At 40.0% G+C, this 24,755-nt stretch overlaps 1 protein-coding gene across 1 annotated transcript in view; it reads left to right on the top strand.

Annotated features, from left to right (window-relative positions):
* The window catches only part of RAB3GAP2 (RAB3 GTPase activating non-catalytic protein subunit 2), a 107,533-nt gene that overhangs the window by 79,033 nt on the left and 3,745 nt on the right, over positions 1-24,755 (top strand). Inside the window, exons 22-33 of the mRNA XM_039463429.2 lie at positions 1,311-1,416; positions 2,366-2,526; positions 3,290-3,518; positions 6,870-7,043; positions 7,146-7,252; positions 10,423-10,489; positions 13,386-13,456; positions 16,809-16,844; positions 18,466-18,540; positions 19,159-19,377; positions 22,675-22,764; positions 23,029-23,250. Of these exons, the coding sequence (XP_039319363.1) occupies positions 1,311-1,416; positions 2,366-2,526; positions 3,290-3,518; positions 6,870-7,043; positions 7,146-7,252; positions 10,423-10,489; positions 13,386-13,456; positions 16,809-16,844; positions 18,466-18,540; positions 19,159-19,377; positions 22,675-22,764; positions 23,029-23,250 (1,557 nt within the window). The remainder of the gene's footprint in view (positions 1-1,310; positions 1,417-2,365; positions 2,527-3,289; positions 3,519-6,869; positions 7,044-7,145; positions 7,253-10,422; positions 10,490-13,385; positions 13,457-16,808; positions 16,845-18,465; positions 18,541-19,158; positions 19,378-22,674; positions 22,765-23,028; positions 23,251-24,755) is intronic.

The following is a 24,755-nucleotide window of genomic DNA, read 5'->3' as shown; positions in this document are numbered from 1 at the left end:
TTCTAAGCTGACTAACGGTTACATTCCCTGAGCTTGTGCACAGTGCAGCTGTCTCAATACTAAACGACACTCAGCCCAGGATTGCTGCAGGTTTCTCAAGAGCTCTGAGGTTTATGTGGCTTTCCAGCCTTCATTGACTGAGGGAAGACCCAAGGAGGGTGCTGATGCTATGTGGGAATGCTGGCCAGGGACCTGAATCCAGAAGACTGTCCTGGTGGCCCAGACACGTGTGCATCTGCATCCTAGCAGGTCTCTGTACAGGTGGATGGGTCCCCAGCTGCAGTGAGAGGAGGTAGAAATGAGACTGGACCACCTTTAGGATCTGTGTTAAATGGAGGCTGGCCAGCCTGTTTTGTTGGCTCAGATGGGTATGTGTCACCCAGCAGGTTCCTGCACAAGTGAGGTAATTCCTCGACTGCAACAGGAGGGGCTCGAGCTGAGACTGGGCCCTCTCAAGATCAGCTGTGGGAATGGAGGCTCTTGTGTCTCATGTTGGCTCGGAGAGGGGTGTCTTCCAGTAAGTTCCTGCACAGATAGGATAGTTCTCCAACTGCAGTGAGAGGGCCCTGAGCTAAGATCCCCTTAGGAGTGAGACAGAGGTTGGCGAGCCTGTCAGGGAGGCTCTGACTCCTGGGCTGAGAGATCTGAGTGAGTCTCTCAGTCAAACCCTACAGCCAGTGGCACCTTGTTAACAGCAAATCGGCCAGGCATGGTGGCTTACACCTATAATCCCAGCACTCTGGGAGACCGAGGTAGGTGGGTCACCTGAGATCAGGAGTTCAAGACCAGCCTGACCAACATGGAGAAACCCCGTCACTACTAATAATACAAAAATATTATCCAGGTGTGGTGGCACATGCCTGTTACCCAGATACGTGGGAGGCTGAGGCAGGAGAATCACTTGAACCCAGGAAGCAGAGGTTGCAGTGAGCTGAGATTGTGCCATTGCACTCCAGCTTGGGCAACAAGAGCAAAACTCCATCTCAAAAAAATACAGCAAATCTATGCTCATGTGGTAGTAACTCCTTTCTGATAATATGCTCCTTAATAGAGATTTGGATTGGAAGGCAATGCTTAACAAAGAAGAGTTGGAAACAGTGAAGTTTAAATAGACAACAGGTTGTAATCTCTTAGGTAGACAAGGTACCTCGTTCTCCCTCTCATATTGCATGATACAGCAAGCAACCACTTACTTTTTCACCTCAAGAAGCTGCATCATTCATATGCATGCATTTGCTGTCTAGGAAAGTATAAGATTTTGTCTATGTTAATTTTTTTTTAGACTGAAAAAGATTTAAATTTGATTTCAGTCTCTGCTCCTGAGTGTTTGGCTTTCTAAGGAAAAGAATATTTTGGATAAACCGCAGTCTATCTGCTGTCTTCATAAAATGCTGTCTCTCCTCAGCAAGATGAAAGGTAGGATGCTAGTGCATGTCGTAGTTCAGAATCGCAGGATTTTAGCTCAGGCTCTCGTAAGCAAAGTTTAGTGTTTGAAATGTCACAAAAAGATAGGAGAGTCGATAGGATTCCTTAACAAAAGGAGTCTATAGTGTAAAAAACATTTCACCGTGAAGATTCTTTTATGTATTAATAGAATACTCTTAATGCATTTGACTTATGTTTTAATTTATGAAATTTTATATTTTGTATCATCATAAAAATAATATGATTTGAACAATACATCTTAGTAAGGCGAATGGAATGGTCTTCAGGGGAGGTAATATTTTTCTTGTTATTTTTTATATGATTATCAGAATATTAATCTATTATATTAAAATATTCGGGCCAGGCACAGTGGCTCACACCTGTAATCCCAGCACTTTGGGAGGCCAAGGCAAGCAGATCACGAGGTCAAGAGATCAAGACCGTGCTGGCTAGCATGGTGAAACCTCGTCACTACTAAAAATACAAAAAAATAGCTGAATAGCTGGGCGTGGTGGCGGGCACCTGTAATCCCAGCTACTCAGGAAGCTGAGGCAGGAGAATCGCTTGAACCCAGGAGGCGGAGGTTGCAGTGAGCTGAGATCACACCACTGCACTCCAGCCTGGGTGACAGAGTGAGACTCTGTCTCAAAAAAAAAAAAAAAAAAAAAAAAAAAAAATTCAGTAGTTTTCAATAATGATGAAATATTCCAAATAAGGACTTAATATTGATTCAGAACAACGATGACTAAAAAATCATAAATAAATGGAATAGAAATGTTCTGAATAAAATAGATTGTTAGATTTATTTTCCACTTCATTGAGAAATAAAACAACACATCAGTAGGGAACTTAGTTTTAACATTATGTTTAACATAAATGGTTATACCAAAGAAATAGACAGGGTAAGAGTTTATTTTTGAGTTTTCTCCTATCCCTATAGTGGCCATCGATGAGACCTGGGATTCTCAGTCTGTGTCACCATGGTGGCAGCAGATGCGTACAGCCTGTATTCTGTCTGAGAACAATGGAGCTGCTCTATTGTCTGCACATGTTGGGCATTCTGTTGCTGCACAGATATCAAACAACATGACAGAGAAAAAAGTAAGTGGGCAAAGGTATGGTGTTGATCTGTACACAGCCATAGGCTAAGGGGATGCTTTCCTTTTCTGGGTTTTTTTGGGGGGGAGTGATCAGGAAAAGGGATGAGAGGTACTCCCCTTAATTTGTTTATTCAGCATGTTGCCATCCACACTTGAATTTAGCAGTTGCCAATGGCAGTATCCTACTATATTTTTTTCTCTTCTTTTGAGACTCAGATTTCCTTTACAGCTCATGGTGGATCAAATAATTTTTTCCAGGGGTATGTTAACATTCATTTAGATGAGACACCTAAATAGGTCTGTGGAGAGTCACTTAACATTGTCAGTCACTGTTGTTTATAGGCTCAATTTAATGTTGCCTTCTTTAAATGTTCTTTATGAAGGGGAGAGATGAAATTTCATATTTTTTTTAAGTTGAAGAGTGTATTCTGAAGAGACGTAAGTATTTTGATTGGTACTGACAGTCAAAACTGTGGCCCTTGCCAAAGATGGCCAGAAAACTTCGAAATGTACTCTGGTTGAATTAGGGTCATTACTACAGGACTCCTTATAAATATCTGGAGTCACCGTCCTTGCCCATGAGTCTCCAGTCTACTCCTGACCCTGATGTTTCATCCAACGCAGTAGTAATACCTGTAAAATAGCATTTATGTGTTGCTTTGTGATGTATCCTCAGTATCCATCATCTTTCAAGTTAAAAGCTCATTTGAGTTAATATCGATTCAGAATCTTTGGCAGAGAATCACCAGTACATTTTTTATTAGTTTTCCCAAACAGTTTTGGGTGCGGATTCAGAGGCCCTCACTGATTCCTGGGAAGCCCTTTCTCTTGACACTGAGTACTGGAAACTCCTTCTGAAACAGCTGGAGGATTGTCTTATACTTCAGACTCTGCTTCACAGCAAAGGGAACACTCAGACCTCCAAAGTGTCATCGCTGCAGACTGAGCCACTTCTAAGGCTTTCTGTTAAAAAGTTATTAGAAGGAGGAAAAGGTAAGCTGAGTTTATTTGATCATTTGCATCCAGGTTTTTTTGTTATGAAGGTTCCTTTTAATAGAAATGACTGAAAGAATAGGGAAAGAAAAATACACTCAGATTTAAAAAATAACAATAACCTTCTATATATTTTCTCTCAATTAATTTTCTCTAAAGTCTCATTTGGTCAATTCCATGCTCAGGAGCTGCTAGTTGCATCCCTCTGCCTAAGAAAATGGCAGTGATTCTCAAAGAGTGGTCAGAGGACCTCAGGAATCTGCCTTTTTTCACCTACATGTCTGTATAGGTCAGATTTTCCTCATATGCTTCAACCAAAACAACAGAGTACAATAGATTGAATGTCAAAGCTGATTGGGGATTCCAGATAGAAGCCAGACATTACACAGATGTGCAAATATGTAAAGTAGTGCCACTTTTCTCACCAAATATCCCTTTTTTTTTTTTTTTTTTGCACTGGGAAATTTTTTTTTTTTTTTAATACTAAGTTCTGGAATACATGTGCAGAACGTGCAGGTTTGTTACATAGGTATACACATGCCATGATGGTTTGCTGCATCCATCAACCTGTCATCTACATTAGGTATTTCTTCTAATGCTATCCCTCCCCTAGACTCCCATCCCCAATAGGCCCCAGTGTATGATATTTCCCTCTCTGTGTCCATGTGTTCTCATTGTTCAACTCCCATTTATGAGTGAGAATATGCAGTTTTAGGTTTTCTGTTCCTGTGTTAGTTTGCTGAGAATGCTGGTTTCCAGTTTCATCCATGTCCCTCCCTGCAAAGGACATGAACTCATCCTTTTTTTATGGCTACATAGTATTCCATGGGTATATATTTGCCACATTTTCTTTATCCGGTCTATCATTGATGGGCATTTGGATTGGTTCTGAGTCTTTGCTATTGTGAATAGTGCTGCAGTAAACATACGTGTGCATGTGTCTTCATAGTAGAATGATTTATAATCTTTTGGATATATACTCAGTAATGGGATTGTTTGGTCAAATATAATTATTTTCATAAAATATTAGCATGTAATCAGTTTATTATTTTCATTTTAAAATTGACTAATATTTTTTAAATTTATCAGTTTTAATTTTTAGTACCATAAAGATTGACAGCTATAACTCATAAACCAAAGTTCTTTGGGGTTGCCAGTAATTTTAAGGGGATCATGAGACCAGTAAGTTCAAGAATTGCCTTTAAATGCCTGAAGCATAAACTCTTAAGCTTGCTCTCCAAAAACTTTTGACTTTGAATCCAACTGATTTTTCTATTTCTTTCATACTTGCTTCCTAGATTTTAGTTAAAATAAAGCATCCATGTGCAGCCTGTCTTAGATCTGGGCCTATCCTCCTCCCTTTCCCTGCCTCTCTCTCACGAATATTGAAATCTTACTCATCTTTCAAGATCCACCTCAAATGCTTCTCCTCCAAGAAACCCTTCATATTCACTAATTGCAAATTTTCTCTTTTTCCCCCTAATATCCATAGAACTTTATCCCTCTGTTCTGATGCATCACTTTCTACTGTCCTGGAGCCATTTGGGTTTCCTGTGCTTATATCTTGCAGGAACATAAACATCTTACATTTTTAGTTGTCTTTGGGTGCTCACACTTTTTATCAGCAGCTCTTTTAGGCATTCAATACTGGAAGAACTGTGTGTAAGCTTTATAAATACCCACATATTTATGGATTTTTATTTAGCTTACTCATTTTCTCATTCTTTATAAACTCGTGACCATTTTTTTTATTGTAAACTCACCATACATCATGTTGCCACCTAATGAAAGGGTGAGGATGCTATTTGAATATTAACCTAAGCAGTGGAATCAGGGGCTTAATTCTGGAATGAGAATTTTCAAATGTTTTAGAAGAAACATAAGACATGAGATCACCCAGCACACTGCTCACATTTATTTTCACTGATAATTGTGAATTTACTGTGAAGCATTCTTTTCGTGGAAGGTAGTTACTGGAATCAAAAGAAGAGGAAAGACTGAGAGAGAAAGTTTTGGTAAACCATAGAAGAAGTGTAATTTGTTTTCAGTAATTAACAGGACTCTTTAAACATCTGGAACGTTTTTCAGCATGTGTTCACAATTTTTTGTACTATATTGATGACTGAAACATGATATAATATGCTGTTGTTTAGCTATAGCTAAATTAGGCCCATAAATATTTCCTGTAGGCAAATTAGTTGATTATTAAAAGTGATATTGGCTGGGCACAGTGATTCATGACTGTAATCATAGCCCTTCGGGAGGCCGAGGCAGGTGGATCAGCTGAGGTCAGGAGTTCAAGATCAGCCTGGCCAACATGGTGAAATGCTATCTCTACTAAAAATACAAAAAAAATTAGCCAGGCGTGGTGGTGTGCACCTGTAATCTCAGCTACTCAGGAGGCTGAGGCAGGGAAATCACTTGAACCTGGCAGGCAGAGGTTGCGGTGAGCCGAGATCATGCCATTGCACTCCAGCCTGGGCAACAAAGCATGACTCCGTCCCCCCCCAAAAAATAAGGTAATATTATATTGCCCTTAGGAGCCTAGACAAGTGTCATACTAAACAATCTATTTTCGCTTATAATTTAAGTAAAAGTGTTTTAAGGGTATATTAATTTCTTTGTTTTTTGAAATGGAGTTTGACTCTTGTTGCCCAGGCTGGAGTATAATGACGTGATCTCAGCTCATTGCAACCTCCACCTCCCGAGTTCAAGCAATTCTCCTGCCTCAGCGTCCTGAGTAGCTGGGATTACAGGCATGCACCACCGCGCCCGGCTAATTTTGTATTTTTAGCAGAGATGGGCTTTCTCCATGTTATACAGGCTGGTCTCAACTCCTGACCTCAGGTGATCTACCAGCCTCAGCCTCTCAAAGTGCTGGAATTACAGGTGTGAGCCATCATGCCCAGCCAATTTCTTTGTTTTTATCTCGTAAAGTGTATTTTAAATCTGTGGACATAGAAAGCATATGGTATGCGCATGTGCATTTATATTCATCTAATATTTTCTGAGAGTATAAGGATGCCCTGACATATCTTTTGATATACATTTTGATATATGTCAGGGCATCCTTATACTCTCAGAAAATATTAGATGAATATAAATGCACATGCACATACCATAATATCAACAACAAAATATCCTGCTTGTTGCCCTCACAAGTTGCGTGGTAGGTAGTACCGCTGCTGTAAATCTCATGGCTTTTTCGGGTCACCTTCGGGCTCAGAAATGAATGTGGCACTTAAATCTCTTCATAAAGAAATGTAGGTTATGAACCATCTTGGCTCCCATTGGCAAACACTGCCATGTGTGTTGTGAATTTTTATTTTCTTTCTTGTCTCCAAACTATAGGTGGCATTGCAGACAGTGTAGCCAAGTGGATATTTAAACAGGACCTCAGCCCTGAAGTATTAAAACTGGCTAATGAAAAAAGAGATGTAGAAAACCCAGATGAACCCAAAGAAGGTGTTAACAGAGGTTTCCTTGAGGTATCAGAGGTGGAGACGGACTTAGGAGCCATACCAGGTGATACACAAATAATGAGAAATATGAAATCCAGAGTAGAAGTATGTGGCCAAGTGTTCGTCAAGGAGAAAAATAACATCACTGCTTTCTTCTGACTTTCAGACCTACTGCATTTAGCGTATGAGCAGTTTCCTTGTAGCCTTGAGCTAGATGTGTTGCATGCACATTGCTGCTGGGAGTATGTTGTTCAATGGAATAAAGATCCAGAGGTAAGAGTCTCATTACCTCTTTCATGTTATTTCTGCTTCTGTGTTCATGCTATTCATATGTGGGGACTGTAATTAAAGAGCTTATTCTAAACACTGGCTTGTTTCCCGTTGTAATGCCTCTGTACTAACTAGGGTAGACCTTTTTCATAATTTCCTCTTATAATCCTCACAGTAAACCTGTAACATATAAGTACTGTCATTGTCCCCACTCTAGAGAAGAAAAAACTAGGGCTCAGAGAATTTAAGTTTCTTCCCTGCAGGCACACAGCTAAGTTAAATGTCAGGATTTAAGCTTAGGTTTCTCTTTATCTGAAACCTGTGTGCTTTGCCCTACTCCCTAGTTAGGTTGTGACAAGTATATTGTTTATTTCTTTCTGAATTCCTGCATGAAATGGCACCAGCCTAACAGAATATTCGTTTTTTTGTTTTGTTTTTTGGTTTTTTTTGAGACGTCTCAACCTGTCACCCAGACTGGAGTGCAATGGTGCGATCTCAAGTCACTGCAACCTCTGCCTCCCGGGTTCAAGCGATTCTCCTGCCTTAGCCTCTCAAATAGCTGGGATTACAGGTGCACGCCACCACACTTGGCTAATTTTTATATTTTTAGTAGAGATGGGGTTTCCCCATGTTGGCCAGGCTGGTCTCAAACTCCTGACTTTGTCATATGCCCACTTTGGCCTCCCAAAGTGCTGGGATTGCAGGTGTGAGCCACCATGCCAGACCCAGAATATTACAGTCATCATGATAGAAGTCAAGAGTGAAGGTCCTGACATCAACCTAGTGTCTGATTGTTCAAATATGTCTGTATTTGTCTGTTACTTCTATTTGCCTCAGAAGAACAACGAGGCATGTCGTGCCCAAGATTCCCCTTTCAGTTCTCTGCTCAGGCATTGTTTTCTATTGCTTTTGGTAGCCACTATTTCTACCAGGACATTTGCAGTCTAGAATCAACATAGGGGGAAGGCCCCAAGCCTGGAGACAGGAGGCCAAGATTTAGATCCCAGCTGAATTGCTGAGAAGCTTCTGGCTCAGGAGAGTCACTGAATCTCTGGCCTGTTATTTTCTACCTTTTTCCCCCTCCTTTTTAAAATGAAGGTGCCATGATTAAATAAGATATAAAAACATACTGTAAATATTCCTCTTTGCCAATTGGTCCTTCACTTAAACCTCCCTAGTCACTTATTCCTCTCAAATCAAAATTCTCAAATAAGTTACCTCCCTGGTAACTTACTCCTCTCAAATCAAAATTCTTACCTTAATCGTCCTTGTATGAGGTTGCACTGTAGAGAACTCTCACAGATGAACCAATTCATGCTAATATATTAATGGAAACGATATTCTTCCTTCCTCCAAAAAATCTAATTGCTTATGTATTAAAGGAAGACGTTACAAAAGTAACGGATTTAAATAAAGGAATAGTCTTTGATCAATTAAACCTTGACCAAAAAATGATTTTAGGACAGTCCTCTTAATGCCCCTCAAATAACTCCCTTGAGTTGACTACAGCCTGAATGGCGATCATTATTTAGGCTCTCTACTTAAATGAGTTACTTTTCCATTTTATTAAAAAGGAATGTTATGTCTAGAATAAGAATAGAATTTCTAAAATCGGAATGAATTAATTTCAGATTCAAGTCTAAAAAAGTGTCATTTAAGAAGAAAATTCTGTTTAATAGCATTTAGGTTTTTTTAAGATCGAATTTCAGTCTTTGTTTCCCAGGCTGGAGTATAGTGGTGTGATCTCGGCTCACTGCAACCTCCGCCTCCCGGGTTCAAGCAATTCTCCTTTCTCAGCCTCCCAAGTGGCTGTCGGCTCACTGCAACCTCCGCCTCCCAGGTTCAAGCAGTTCTCCTTTCTCAGCCTCCCAAGTGGCTGGGATTACAAGTGCCCACTACCACACCCGGCTAATTTTTGTAATTTTAATAGAGACTGAGTTTCACCATGTTGCTCAGGCTGGTCTTAAACTCCTAACTTCAGGTGATCCACCTGCCTGGACCTCTCAAAGTGCTGAGATTATAGGCATGAGCCACCACATCCGGCCTTTAGCATTGGTTTATAAACCAAAGGCAGCTTGCAGAGAGGACATAGACAAAGCTGACATCAAGCCCCATGGCTGCTGCATATAGCTTATAATAATCATAGCACACAGTTTCTGATCTCTTTGTTTCAACTTTCTCCTAAAAGGAGGGCTATAGTAGTAGTTATCTCAAAAGGTTATTGTGTTTTTTGAGAAAATGAATGCATAGTGCATAACGTTTTGATTAGTGTTATCGTTATCATTCGTATTGCTTACATTTAAAAGAAGTTGTTGTTTTACTTGTTTTTCCTGTGAAATATTCATCTTGCCCTATCCAACCACTGTCTCAGCTCCACCATTTGACACACACAATTTTGTAAGGCTCAAAACAATAAAATTACCTTCAGACAAATTTCAACACAGTATGTATTGATTGGCAATGATATGTTTGATGATGATGTATAAGCTACAAAATTATTTAGCAGAGATCTGGATGATTTCATCAGTGTTGCATACTGTATTTGTGTTTTAGTATGTGAACTCCTTTAATTAGAAAGAGTTGAATTTCAAATATCCCATCTGATATTTCATATTTCCTTCCCTGCTTTAATTTTTTTCTCTTTGGCACTTGCCGCTAACATACTAAATATAATGTATTTATTTCTTATGTTTATTATGTAGGTCCTCACTAGAATTTAAACTCAGTGAAGGCAAGACTTTTGGGTCTGTTTTGTTCATTATGGAATCTGTGATGCTTCAAATAGGGCTTGATGCAGAGTAGATGCTCAATAAATATTTGTTGAATAACAGATGAATTGTATCTACAAAAGCATATTGTTTTTACATCTGTATGAAATTCAAGTATTTATTGGAGAGAATATTGCTATAATGTAAAAACCACAACACATTTGAATTCAGATGTTAGCCCATATGACCTAGGAGCTGCTAGGACTTAATCACTGTATAGGTAATGTGAGTTGAAGAGGGACAGTTTATCAAAAGTTACTTCTTACCCAATAATTTCATGTTATTATTGCAACATTCTTAGGTAGCTTTATGCAGAAATTTATGTAAGAAGTCTCCATTGATAATGGTAAAACCTATTAAATGATACCTCTTTTTCTTTCTTTTTTTTTTCTCCCTGTATGGAAGGAAGCACGTTTTTTTGTTAGGTCAATAGAACACTTGAAGCACGTTCTTAATGCACATATTCAGAATGGTAAGTAAACAGATATTAGAAACATCACTGGTTGATTTAAAAGAGACTTCCTGACCTATTATTTTATTTGATTATTCTGCAACCTAACGTATTCCTGTGTAATGGCTCAGGTTTATGGGTTGCTTGAGGCCAGTGGTTCAAGGCTGCAGTGAACTATGATCATGCCACTGCATCCAGCTTGGGTGACAGTGAGACCCTGTCTCTAAAAAATAAAATAAACAGTACTGGCCATGTTAACTACTTGGGAAAATGCTATTTAGAAAGGGGCAAAAGAACTGGTAGTAATCACCACTTCTGTTCCCCAAGCTGACTACTATTCCTGGGAATAATTAAGGCAGCTGTTCTGCATCTGTCTTTCCAAGGAAAGAGGGAATCAATGATAGCTGCAGAACAGCTGCCTTAATTACACCCTTCACAGATAGTGACGGAAAGAGGGATGGATTTCTCAGGACTGTAATTCTTTTTTTTTTTTTTTTTTTTTTTTTTTGAGACGGAGTTTCGCTCTTGTTACCCAGGCTGGAGTGCAATGGCGCGATCTCGGCTCACCGCAACCTCCGCCTCCTGGGTTCAGGCAGTTCTCCTGCCTCAGCCTCCTGAGTAGCTGGGATTACAGGCATGCACCACCATGCCCAGCTAATTTTTTTGTATTTTTAGTAGAGACGGGGTTTCACCATGTTGACCAGGTTGGTCTCGATCTCTCGACCTTGTGATCCACCCGCCTCGGCCTCCCAAAGTGCTGGGATTACAGGCTTGAGCCACCGCGCCCGGCTAGGACTGTAATTCTTAATGAAAAATTGTGATAGCCAAAAGCCTAGTAAGATTAGATTGTAGCAATTATCTTGTGCTTTTTATAATGGGTGTGAATATTCGCCATTAGCTGCCAGACCTTGGCAACTACTAATGTCTCCTTAAAAAATATTGAACTTGGGGCTGAGCGCAGTGGCTCACGCCTGTAATCCCAGCACTTTGGGAGGCTGAGGCGGGTGGATCACGAGGTCAAGAGATCAAGACCATCCTGGTCAACATGGTGAAACCCCGTCTCTACTAAAAATACAAAAAAAATTAGCTGGGCATGGTGGTGCGTGCCCGTAGTCCCAGCTACTCAGGAGGCTGAAGCAGGAGAATTGCCTGAACCCAGGAGGTGGAGGTTGCAGTGAGCTGAGATCACGCCATTGCACTCCAGCCTGGGTAACAAGAGCGAAAACTCCGTCTCAAAAAAAAAAAACAAAAAACTGAACTTGTAAACAGATTCCATTTAATAGACAGATGGGTTTCATTATAGGAATTGAGGATATCAGCACCAGGCTAGTTAGTAACCTTAATAATGATGAGACTTGGTGTTAGGCTGGGTAAGAGGAGGTACCACCTTATGTTTCTATGATAAATTCTTGAGAAGCTACTTTTTTTTTTTTTATTGTACTTTAGGTCTGGGGTACATGTGCTGATCATGTAAGATTATTGCATAGGCACATACATGGCAATGTGGTTTGCTACCTCCATCCCCCCATTACCTATATCTGGCATTTCTCCCCATGTTATCCCTCCCGAACCTCCCCACTCCCCACTGTCCCTCCCCTAGCCCCGGAAGCTACTTCTTTTTCACCTCTATCACATTCTTGCAGGTGGTATGTAATCCAATTGCAGAAATTGTAACATGTCCCATTTTACTTGAAGAGACCTTGAAAATTACTTACTCATCTCTTAGATCTTACATTCATCCAAAAAGAAAAAATTTACTCTGACTCATTTGGAAAATATCATGTTTAAATTACTCTATCCTTATTAATAAAATTATTAAGTTACTAACTGATTTCAGACTAGTATTTCTTCAAGTCAGACTTTTACCCATTTGTACCTTTACTGATTGAGTAAGGTTCCTGGCTTCTCAGATCCTATGAGGGACCTTACTCATAGATTCACTCAGCTGCAAGGGTAGTAATAACAGCATGTGAAATGCCATGTTTATACTGTCTAATTGACAGTTGTTTCAGAAATTTAATTTTAATGCCACAGCTCAGTGAGTAGTGAGTGACAGGGTCTTGCTTTATTACCCCAGCTGGAATATAGTGGTGCAGTCGTAGCTCACTGTGATCTTGAACTCCTGAGTTCAAGCTGTCCTATCACCTCAGCCTCCGAGTGGGTCTATAGCCATGCACCACCATGCCTGGCTAATTTTTTAAACATTTTTTCATAGAGATGGATTCTGGCCATGTTGCCCAGACTGGGTTGTTTTTTTTTTAAATAAATTTTTTAATATTTTGTTTTTAATACTTTTTTATATATTACTTTAATTTGTAGTTATGTATGAAAAAATCAATTGGCAGACATTGGGATTATTTCTAGTGTTTGGCTGTCAGGAATAAAACTGTTCCCAAAAATCTCGTACATATTTTCTGTATTCATTTATCTTGTGTGTATACACAGCAGTAGAATTGTCGGGTGACACAGCAGACACATTTAGCTTCAGTCGCTACCACCCAGCAGTTTCCCGTGTGGTTTTACCGAGTTATTATACCACCCATAATGCATAAGTGTTCCATTCGTTCCATATCCTCATTAATACTTGGTAGTGTAATTTAAAAATTGTTTTTGGCCTTTTTGGTGGCCGTGTAATGCTCTCTCACTGTGATGTTCTAGGTCTCTCAGAACTAATGATCGGACTCTTTTCTTCATGCTTATTGGCAATTTTGACATACTCTTATACAGTCCAGTTGTGATTTTTATTAAAGATAAAGATTTCATTAACTTTGTAATATTACATAAGATATAAAAAAATGAAATCAAAATAAATAGCCCATATAGTTTAGTAAACTTAAAGACAGTAATTTGTTATATATAATAAAAGTGAGAATATATAAGCATTCTATTTACTACTTTACTTTTCCTTGCTATCTAGGCATTGCGCTGATGATGTGGAATACGTTCTTAGTTAAAAGATTTTCTGCTGCTACATACTTAATGGATAAGGTAAGGTAGTTTCTTGACTTCTTATTTATTTGGTTCTCTTAATTGACTAATATTAGAAAGATTGGTCATGTTAGGCTTAGACTATTTTTTAATTTGATAATTAGATTTTACTCATGCTCAGTTAAATGTCATGCTCAGTACTGGCATTTTAATGACATGAAGAAGAGCTCTAAATCCTCAGAAAGAGTCTATTATATTATAAAAGCCCCTTAACTAAAGAAATTAGGACTGGTGGTTGATTCAAGCAAGGATTTGCATTTTATTTCCAATTAAAATGTAGAAATTTACACTTACTGATCTTTGATATAAGGCCAAGTTTTTTTTTTGTTTTTTTTTTTTTTGAGACAAGTCTAGCTCTGTTGCCAAGCTGGAGTGCAGTGGCGCAATCTTGGCTCACTGCAACCTCCGCGTCCTGGGTTCTAGCAATTCTCCTGCCTCAGCCTCCCAAGTAGCTGGGACTACAGGTGCACGCCACCACGCCCAGCTAATTTTCGTATTTTTAATACAGATGGGGTTTCACCATGTTGGCCAGGATGGTCTCAATCTCTTGATCTCGTGATTTGCCTGCCTTGTCCTAAAGGGCCAAGATATTTTCTTTGAATGGAGTTGATTGCAGTTCTCCTTTGGTTTTCTTGCAAAAACCTCCCCCATGATGCATTGCCTATCATGGCTGGATCTTACTGTTTTGAAGTTGTTATGTAATCTAAGTTATAACCTTTAGATTTCTGTAATTTTTGTAGTTCCTTTCTCTGTATCTAATCCAAAAGACCTAGGAGTTATTCTCCTCCATAAACCTTTGCAAAGCATTCAACATAGCATCCATGTAAACAACTCCCCCTTTTTTCTCATTCCTATTTCATCAGTTATTGAATTAAATGACATGCTTATAGTACATGTACAACTAGCATGAATAGCTTTGGGAACAAACATAACATGTAAGAATAGAACTCAACTAATGGGAGCAGAAGCTGCTGAGGGTAACAGCCTAGTCTCCAGCTGACTGGCCAGGGGCACTAGTTAGTATGTTTTACAGGCCACTCAACAATGTGGATTAATGTAGCATCAGATGAGTGGATGCTAAGAGAATTACCACTGTAATGAAAACATGTGCTTTTAAATGTATAGTCACAGTCATTTCTGCACCATGAATAGCACCACAACCAAGACCCAACTGTAGGCCACTGCTTCCCTTGAAACTGCTTTCTTTGATGTTTTTTGATAACATATTTCCAGTTAAAGCTAACCCGTCTTTCCTCTGTGCTTTTCTTCCTTGACTGCTTAGCTTCTTTCTTGGAACTTGCATCTTTTGGCCTTTATGATGTTCTCCTATTCAACTTCACCTCTGACCCCCTTCTCTTTCGAGAGAGTAACAATAAACTGTAATTTATGTGTGTGTTACAATTTGTAATTTCACAGCATTCTCACATCCACAATCACATTTGATCTTCACTACTTTGATTGGGGTGAAAATAGTCCTAAACTAGGAAGCAGGAAATTTGTGATTCAATAAGTCTTTATTATAAGGTGTGTTTCTAATGTGCCAAGACTATGCTAGGTTCTGTGGTTGAACCAATGGAAGTTACAGTCCTGGTCCTCAAAGAGCTCACAGTTTGAACACCAGGTAAACAGACAATAGTGAGTTTTTGGAGCTCAGAAGAGGAGGAAATAAATAACAAGACAAGGGGAAGGCTTCCAACTTAAATTTTGGTGGATATATATGAACCAGTAAAAAGTAGGTGAAAAGAAAGTGTATCCCAGCAGTCCTGGAGATATGAGGCAACTGGTTGGATTCAGAGAACTGTAATTAGCTTAGTGTTGCTGGAACAGAGGCTATATTAGGAGAGAAGAGAAGCTAAGTTGAAGAAATTCTTGTGCAGGCTGTGGATTTGGATTTTCTGGTAGTATCTGTAACCTTAGCACAGGGTCTGGCACATGTGGCTCAGTAAATTGTAGCCATTATTTTATATTGAAGACACTGGGGCAATTTTAAGCGCAGGAATTATATATTCAGATTTGTGTTTAAAAAGATTATTTAGGCAATAGACAAAGTATCTTGGGATTGGGGTTGGCTGAGCTTGGTTGTTTCAAGGCTGCTGTGGTAATCCCAGCAAGTGGTAGCGAGGTCAGGTTTTTCTCCACTGTCTCCTGTGAGTTTTCTCTCTTATCAGGTAGTATTTCTGAGGGCAGAACTTTTACCTCCCACTTATTACACTGTAGACATATACAGCAGAATCTTAATAAGTACTTACTGCATAAGGAAATCTTTCTGAGCTAGAATAAAACTCTCATCTGCTTTAGAGTGTTTTTCCTTTCTGTTTCAAACGATTGTGTCTTTATCAACAAGCCAAACTCTTAGGTGTTCTTGATTAGTATCCTTGAGCTAGGCTCTGGGTTTTTGTTTTTTTTTCTTTGGCGGGGGTGGGATGAAGTCTCACTCTTTTGCCCAGGCTGGAGTGTAGTGGTGCAATCTTGGCTCACTGCAACCTCCACCTCCCGGGTTCAAGTGATTCCCCTGCCTCAGCCTCCCTAGCAGCTAGGACCCCAGGTGCATGCCACATCATCCAGCTAATTTTTGTGTCTTTAGTGGAGACAGGGTTTCACCATGTTGGCCCGGCCGGTCTTGAACTCCTGATCGCAAGTGATCAGCCCACCTTGGCCTCCCAAAGTGCGGGGATTACAGGCATGAGCCACCATGCCTGGCCTAAGCTCTCGGTTTTTAGACAACACACTTAAATGACTGTACAAAGTGAGGGCCAGATTTTTAGAGTTTTTTTCTTTTTTTTTTTTTTCTTTTTTTTTTTTTTTAGGAGGAGTTTCGCTCTTGTTACCCAGGCTGGAGTGCAATGGCGCAATCTCGGCTCACCGCAACCTCCGCCTCCTGGGTTCAGGCAATTCTCCTGCCTCAGCCTCCTGAGTAGTTGGGATTACAGGCACGCGCCACCATGCCCAGCTAATTTTTTGTATTTTTAGTAGAGACGGGGTTTCACCATGTTGACCAGGCTGGTCTCGATCTCTTGACCTCGTGATCCGCCCGCCTCGGCCTCCCAAAGTGCTGGGATTACAGGCTTGAGCCACTGCGCCCGGCCGAGTTTTTTTCTTATTTAATAGTTCAGAAACAAAAAAAAAATAGTTCAGAAATACGTAATTTATATTTGATTCTTGAGCCCAGTGTGACATTAACCTCAGATTTAATTACCATTGCTAGAGACAACAGCTAATTAATGAGGCTATCACATTTATTTATAGATGCATTTATAGTTTTTAAATTTGGTTACTTTTTCTTATCTGTACCATAGTAATGTCTTTTTATTTAAATTATTAAATATTACAACATTTTGTCTTTTTATTTTAGGTTGGAAAATCACCAAAGGATAGGTTATGCCGAAGGGTAAGTGAATCTCCCATAACTAGAATTACAGTTGTTATTTCCACACTTCATATAGTATTTTATTAACTGTAGGGGTGAACTTTGCCTTTTACCATTGTGATGACGTATCAGGAGGAGATAACAAAAATGAAAAGAGAGAATGTATTGCATTAAGGAAACTGGTCATGAACTATGGCCAATTTTAATTTACTTTTCCAGACTGTTAGATAGCATATTTAAACTAGGTTTTTATAAGATGTTTTCAACTTTGGACTGTGGACAGGATAACATGCAACCATTGCTGCATATTTTTGCTCTAATTCAAATTAGACATTTACAATAGAAGCATCCAACATCAAATTGAAGCAGGTTCAAATGAAATAGTTAATTTAACCTACATATATATATATATATATATAATGTATAATAACATAACTATACAAATACAACATTAATCTTAACTAATATTCCAATCCCTAGATATGGGACTTGTATTTGACCTGAGAAATTAATAGTACTAGCAACCTCAGAACTCTGAAATGTTCTTTTTACAAATACCTTAAGGAATTAACCTCTACAGCTGTTAGAGGTTCTTAGTCCCAAAAGAATCACCACTGTTGAAGACTTTTTCTGGTGTGTTCTTGAGAAAGGTTGTATGACTAGGTTGTGTGTATGTGTGCGTGAGCCCACACACACTGAATTATTTGCTTTGGGGATGTGAGGAAATGATTGGTTGTTGGTTTTAAAAAGATTATACACAAATGCAGTGGTCCCTTGGACAGGCCCTTTAAAGGAGTCATTGAGAACCATCTGTTGCTCACAGCATGTATCTGGTATTTAGTTCTCAAGCTTAGAGATTCTAGTTTTGCTCAGAGGGTTGAGTTCAGTCTCTAAGAGATGCTCTGAAACCAGACCAGGCTGTTTTCTTGGAACTTTTCAGGTTAGAGTCTTGGATGTATCTTCCCTCTACCACGATTATTTGGCTACCAGATGCCTTAGGAAGCTGAATAGTGAGCTCAGAAGTGCCACCATGTATAGTAACTGATGAGATTGTATCTATACAATACACAAAGAACACTTCCTTTTTTTTTTTTTTTTTTTTTTTTTTTGAGACAGAGTCTCGATGTGTTGCCAGGTGCCAGGCTGGAGTGCAGTGGTGCGATCTTGGTTCACTGCAACCTCTGCCTCCCGGGTTCAAGCAATTCTCCTGCCTCAGACTCACGAGTAGCTGGGACTACAGGCACGTGCCACCACCCCCAGCTAATTTTTGTATTTTTTAGTAGAGATGGGTTTCACTATGTTGGCCAGGATGGTCTTGATCTCTTGACCTTGTGATCTGCCCGCCTCAGCCTCCCAAAGTGCTGGGATTACAGGTGTGAGCCACTGTGCCCGGCCAGAACACTACTTTTTAAAAGTCATTATTTGTACCACTTTTTAAAGGTTGACTTTAATATTGGCTGACAGTAAATAATCTAAAAAAAGGAACTTAAATATGCTAATGCTTTGACTTCCTAATTCTTGCCTGTCTATTCAATGTGGAAAGTCAGCTGAACAGGTGTATTATATTCTGGTTCTTGTTTTTCTGATATTAACTATAGCAGTTTTCCTGCAGGGCCTAATTATGTTCCTTTTTTAAAAACAGGATGTGGGAATGAGTGACACAGCAATGACGTCTTTCCTTGGCTGCTGTTTAGATCTTCTTCAGATCTTAATGGAGGTAAAAGAGGTGTATTTTCATTCTGAACTGCTCCTAAGATATAAATATTCTGCAAACCATTGCATTTAATAAATGACTATTTTAATGAGGTTGTTTTTCATTCATTCTTTTTTTTTTTTTTTGAGATGGAGTTTCGCTCTTGTTACCCAGGCTGGAGTTCACTGGCGCAATCTCGGCTCACCGCAACCTCCGCCTCCTGGGTTCAGGCAATTCTCCTGCCTCAGCCTCCTAAGTAGCTGGGATTACAGGCACATGCCACCATGCCCAGCTGATTTTTTTGTACTTTTAGTAGAGACGGGGTTTCACCATGTTGACCAGGATGGGCTTGATCTCTTGACCTTGTGATCCACCCGCCTCGGCCTCCCAAAGTGCTGGGATTACAGGCTTGAGCCACCACGCCCGGCCCATTCATTCATTTGTAAATTTTGACTTAAGCCCAAAAGGTAGCAATGTTTTCTTATTAGATTCTTATTGAAATTAGGATTTGTGTTTTTTTATTACAATTTGGGACAGTGTACAATATGAGTTTGCACTTTGCTGCTAATAAACTCATTAGGGTATTTGTGCGCTATCATTTATCCGTGACTGAACACAGTCCTCCATTCTTAAAACTCTTAGGCAGATGTTAGCAGGGATGAAATACAGATGCCTGTGCTGGATACTGAGGATGCATGGCTCTCCGTGGAAGGACCAATTTCCATAGTGGAACTGGCCCTTGATCAGAAACACATCCACTACCCACTGGTGGAGCACCACTCCATCCTGTGCTCCATCTTGTATGCAGTCATGAGGTTTTCTCTGAAGACCGTGAAGCCACTTTCACTTTTTGACAGTAAGGTAAGTACCTCAAAGGATTTCGGAGCTATTTTGGAGTTGCAGGCTTAGCAGACACATGGGTTTTCTCATTTAAAAGAAGCTGTTCAGAGCTTTTGTGACCTGTGTAATTTCATGTGAGTTCTGACTCCCTTATTCCCTGCTTGATTCTGTTCATTTACCTTCCCTACTGCTCCCCTCTCGGCTGTTTCTGCCCTTCTCATTTTCCCTATTATTCCTGGACAGACTCATTTTCTCCCTCTTATATATCTCTAGGCCTGACCAATCCCCAGAGTTTTTAGGCACACATTTCTGTTGAACTTCTCTCTTTGAGTGTCCTATAGGACTTCAGACATCTTATATCTTAAAATACATCTACAAACCCACACTCCCATCCTGCCCCTAACCTAAATTTGCTGTTCCTTCTGAATTCCCTGGCTTGGTTATTTGATTAATGATGTCATCCTTTTTGCGCTGGCAAAAAATAGAAACTTCTAAATAATCTCACCAATTCCTTACTTCAAGCCAATTTTCTACATTGTAAATTCATTCTTGTATATTCATGTATAGATCATACCTGTCCATTTCTCTCCATGACTATACCCCTAGTTAGGCGCAATCATCTTTCCCTTGGCTCTTCCAGCAGCCCTTTCCTAATCACCCTGCTTCCAGTTTGTCTCTCTCTAGTCTCGTGCTACAAGAGCTGTCTTCCTAAGAGACAGGTTTAATTGTATTAGTTCTATGCCTAAGTTTTTTTGGCTTCTCTGCAGGATTAAGTCCAAACTTGTGAGTAGAATATGTTTTTACATATTCTGTTGTAACCTTCACCATTTAGCTGCAGTGGATAGTCAAACTCTTTCCTTCCCCATGCAGGTGTCAAATTTTGAGAGACAGACAGGACTCTCAGACTGTTGGAGATAAAAATGTCAACTTTATTACTTAGCTTTTTACTGATAGAAACTAGGTTAGAAAATACAGCTTAGGCTTGTGGGAAAGTGGGCTTATTATTTCACCCTTAAATGAGAGACTCACAGCTAGGAGCAGTGGCTCACACTTGTAATCCCAGCACTTTGGGAAGCTGAGGTGAGTGGATCACTTGAGGTCAGGAGTTCAAGACCAGCCTGGTCAACATGGTAAAACCCTGTCACTACTAAAAACATAAAAATTAGCCGGGCACAGTGGCATGTGCTTGTAATCCCAGCTACTCGGGAGGCTGAGGCAGGAGAATCGCTTGAACCTGGGAGGCAGAAGTTGCAGTGAGCCAAGATCACACCGGCAACAGAGCCACAGAGTGAGACTCTGTCTCAAAAAAAAAAAAAGTATAGATCTTGAATGAGTTAGTGTTATCTTTGAGATTAGAAAGGATAAGAGTACTTAAAGATTAAAGAAGAGAAAGAAATGTCAAAATAAAGTTCCCAGCTTGGTATTCCCCGCAGAGGTCTTTGCCAAACCAGAACACATCCAGAACTGGACGAGCGTATTGACGTTGTTAGTCTCAACCCATATCATGCTAAGACTACCTGAGACAGCTGGGTGACTCTCATCTGCAGAGAGGTAGTATGGTTGGTTGGCTAGTGAAACGATCCCAGTGCTACCATTTGCTAACTAGAATTATTTCGATTTTCTTAGCCTCAGTTTTCTCATTCAGAAAGTAGCAGTGACTCTATCGCCAACCTCATGGTTGTTGTGAGGATTCCTTGTATTCAACATGAAGTACTTAGCAGCGTCTGGAATACAGTAAATAATAAATGGTACTGTTATAGGCCTTTATAGCTAAGACCACCAGGTGGGAACTCCCAAGTAACAGATGTGAGTGTATGCTAAATCTTTAAATACTTCGATCAGTAATGTCCAGATTGTCATGGGTTGTCCTGGAAGTCTGGTTTTTCTTATCACTAAAGGATGGGTAGCTTTAATCTACTTGGCAATCACACTAGGTGACCTAGAATCACAGATGATTAGGTATGGAAGACACACTGGAAGATACCTAGGATGTGACCTGCTTGCAGAAGAAGAAACAGTTAACGCAAGATTGTGGGTCATTTACCCGAGGCAACCTGGTTGGAAGTGGTGAGCTTTGGACCAGACCCGGGTCTTCCAATTTAAAGGCCAATGCTCTTTGCTGTGTATTACATTTTCTTCCAAGGAACTTCTGAAATCCTGTTTTCTGATATTCTGTTTTTACTTTTTAGATACACATCTGTTCTTTCAAATCAGGTGTTTTCAAACAATTCGTGTTTTTAAAGATTCAGAGGCTGGGCACAGTGGCTCATGCCCATAATCCCAGCACTTTGGGAAGCCGAGGTGGGCAGATCACCTGAGGTCAGGAATTTGAGACATGCCTGGCCAACGTGGTAAAACCCCGTCTCTACTAAATACAAAAAAATTAACCTGGGTGTGGTAGCACACACCTGTAGTCCCAGCTACTTGGGAGGCTGAGATGGGAGAAGAGAATCTCTTGAACCAAGAGGAGAAGGCTGCAGTGAGCTGAGATCGTGCCGCTGTGTGATTATTAAACAATTTAATGAAAAATAAACAGGGCCAGGTATCATGGCTCACATCTGTAGTTCCAGCACTTTGGAAGGCTGAGGACAAGAGTGAGACTCTGTCTCAAAAAAAAAAAAAAAAAAAAAAAAAAGGATTCAGAGTACATATATATATTACTTGGCTATTACTGCAAAGCAAATCATCCCAAAACTTGGCTGAAAATAACAAATGTTTATTATCTCACAGTTTTGTGGGTCAGTAATCTGTGTTCTCCTTATATAGGTGCCTCTGGCTTAGTCTCTCATGAGGCTGTAGTTAAGGCCCTGCATCTGAAAGCTCAACTGGGATGGGGAAAGGGTGATTCACTTCCAAGCACAATTGTTGGCAAGATTCAGTTATTTGCCACATGTGCCTCTCGATACAGCAGCTCACAACATGGAACCTGGCTTCCTGCAGAGCAAGTGAGAGCAAGTATGAGTGCCTGAAGGCAGAAGCACTCTTCTGGAACAGAGTCTTGGAAGTAACATGCTATCACCTCTATCTGCTTGTTTGCTAGCAGCAAGTCACCAGCCCACAGGCAAGGAGAGGAGACCATAGGAAACACGAATACCAGGAGGAGGGGATCACTGGAGATCATCTTAAAGGCTGTCTACTACATACTAGATAATTGTTATAAAAATTAAAGGAAGAATTCTAAAATCTTATTGTTCAAGGAGAAGTAAAAATCAACCATGAATTATTCTTAAATGTCTTAAGTTTTAAAAAATCTTTCTCCCTTTCCCCACTTAATAATCCACACCCTGATATCAATTTTCTTGCTTTCTTTCTGTTTAGGGAAAAAATGCATTTTTCAAAGACCTAACTTCAATTCAGTTATTACCTAGTGGGGAAATGGATCCAAATTTTATTTCTGTACGACAACAGGTAAATTACAGCTATTGGATTGTGTTTTTGTTTCTTGGGGGAAAGAAAAACAGTAAAGGAAAAATCTAGCTGGCTTTTAAAAGAATGACCACTTTCAAAGTGTTTTGAGAGCTAGTCGTTTACCTTTAAATTATGTCTTCCTTTTTTGATAATTAAACAATTTAATGGAAAAGCCACTATAAGTGGAAAAGCCAACAATACTTTGATTTAGGTATTTTAAAATGAAACAGTAACAGTACATTGCTATGTGTCTCCTTTTTCAAGTTCTTACTGAAAGTTGTCAGTGCAGCTGTCCAGGCTCAGCATTCAGCCACAAAGGTCAAATATCCCACAGAAGAGGCAACACCCACTCCTTTTGGGAAAGACCAAGATTGGCCGGCTCTAGCTGTGGATTTAGCCCATCACCTTCAAGTTAGTGAAGATGTTGTCAGAAGGCATTATGTGGGGGAACTATACAACTATGGAATTGACCACTTAGGAGAAGAGGTAATCATGAACCCTTTGAATGTTAATTGGACTTGTTATAAAATTGATAGTTGGAATAAAGAATCAGTAAAGTCTCCAATGAAACCTTTTGCTCTTCCTTTTGTTAGAACATCTAGGTACAAAAATAGAACAATAGAGTATTTTTTAAACATAAAATTATAATCAAATAGTGTGCCAGGCCTGCTGTATGCACAAGGATATAGCAGTAAACAAGATTCCTTCCTCATGGACTTGATAAGTCTGCTGGTAGAAGCAGAAAAGCATGCTAAATTTTGCATTGCATGGTAGGTGCTATGAAAAAAATAAACAGGGCCAGGCGTCATGGTTCACACCTGTAATCCCAACACTTTGGAAGGCTGAGGCAGCAGATCACTTGAGCTCAGAAGCTCAAGACCAGTCTGAGCAATATAGCAAGACCCTGTCTCTAAAAAGGAAAAAATTTTTTTTTGTAATTTAAAAAGAAAAACAAAAACGGGATCATATGAATAAACAGGAGCTACTACAGTAGGGTGGTGAGAGAAGGTGACGTTTAAGCTGAGCCCCCAAGGAGAAACAGCAGCCAGCTACTCAGAAACTGGGGGAACAGCCGGGCGCAGTGGCTCACACCTGTAATCCTACCACTTTGGGAGACAGAGGTGGGTGGATCACCTGAGGTCAGGAGTTCAAAACCAGCCTGGCCATCATGGTAAAACCCCATCTTTTAAAAAAAAAAAAAAAGAGACTGGGGGAACAGTGCTTGAGATAAGAATTACAAAGGTCCTGAGGTGGGTGGGGACTAGAATGGCTAGGTTCAGGACTAGAAAACCTGGAACGGCTAACCAAACCAAACATAGTAAGCAAGGAATGAAGTATGGGATGAGGCAGGGAGGCTGGCACAGGTCATGGCCACGACTTAGGATACGGCCCATGGGTATTCTAAGTGTATTCAGAAGCCATTAGAGGGGCTGGGCATGGTGGCTCATGCCTGTAATCCCAACGCTTTGGGAGGCCACAGCGGGTGGATCATTTGAGGTCAGGAGTTTGAGACCAGCCTGGGCAACATGGTGAAACCCGATCTCTACTAAAAATACAAAAAATTAGCTGGGCATAGTGGCACATGCCTGTAATCCTAACTACTTGTGAGAATGAGGCAGGAGAATCACTTGAACCCAGGAGGTGGAGGCTGCAATGAACTGAGATCGCACCACTGCCCTCCAGTCTGGGTGGCAGAGTGAGACTCCATCTCAAAAAAAAAAAAAAAAAGATCAAAAGAAGCCATTAGAGGGCTTCAAATAGTCATGACATGAAACTCCCTTTATTTGCCAAAACCTTGAAAACAATACACTGAATAGCCATACTGAATTGAAAAATGAGGTGATAAGAGAAAAACAATTAGCCAAGGAGCAGAAATTTGGGTTTAAATGCTGAGCTTGATTTGGATTTATCTTTTGGTTGTATACAACCAAAAGACGCACAGTTCAAAAATCAGCTAGAATCTCTTCACTGGGAACCCCTTTCCTATAGAA

The sequence above is a fragment of the Saimiri boliviensis genome, chromosome 14 (genome assembly GCF_048565385.1).
Source record: "Saimiri boliviensis isolate mSaiBol1 chromosome 14, mSaiBol1.pri, whole genome shotgun sequence".
Taxonomy (NCBI): Eukaryota; Metazoa; Chordata; class Mammalia; order Primates; family Cebidae; genus Saimiri; species Saimiri boliviensis.
Note: the sequence above shows the minus strand (reverse complement) of the source record. Positions and strands in the feature narration are given on the sequence as shown.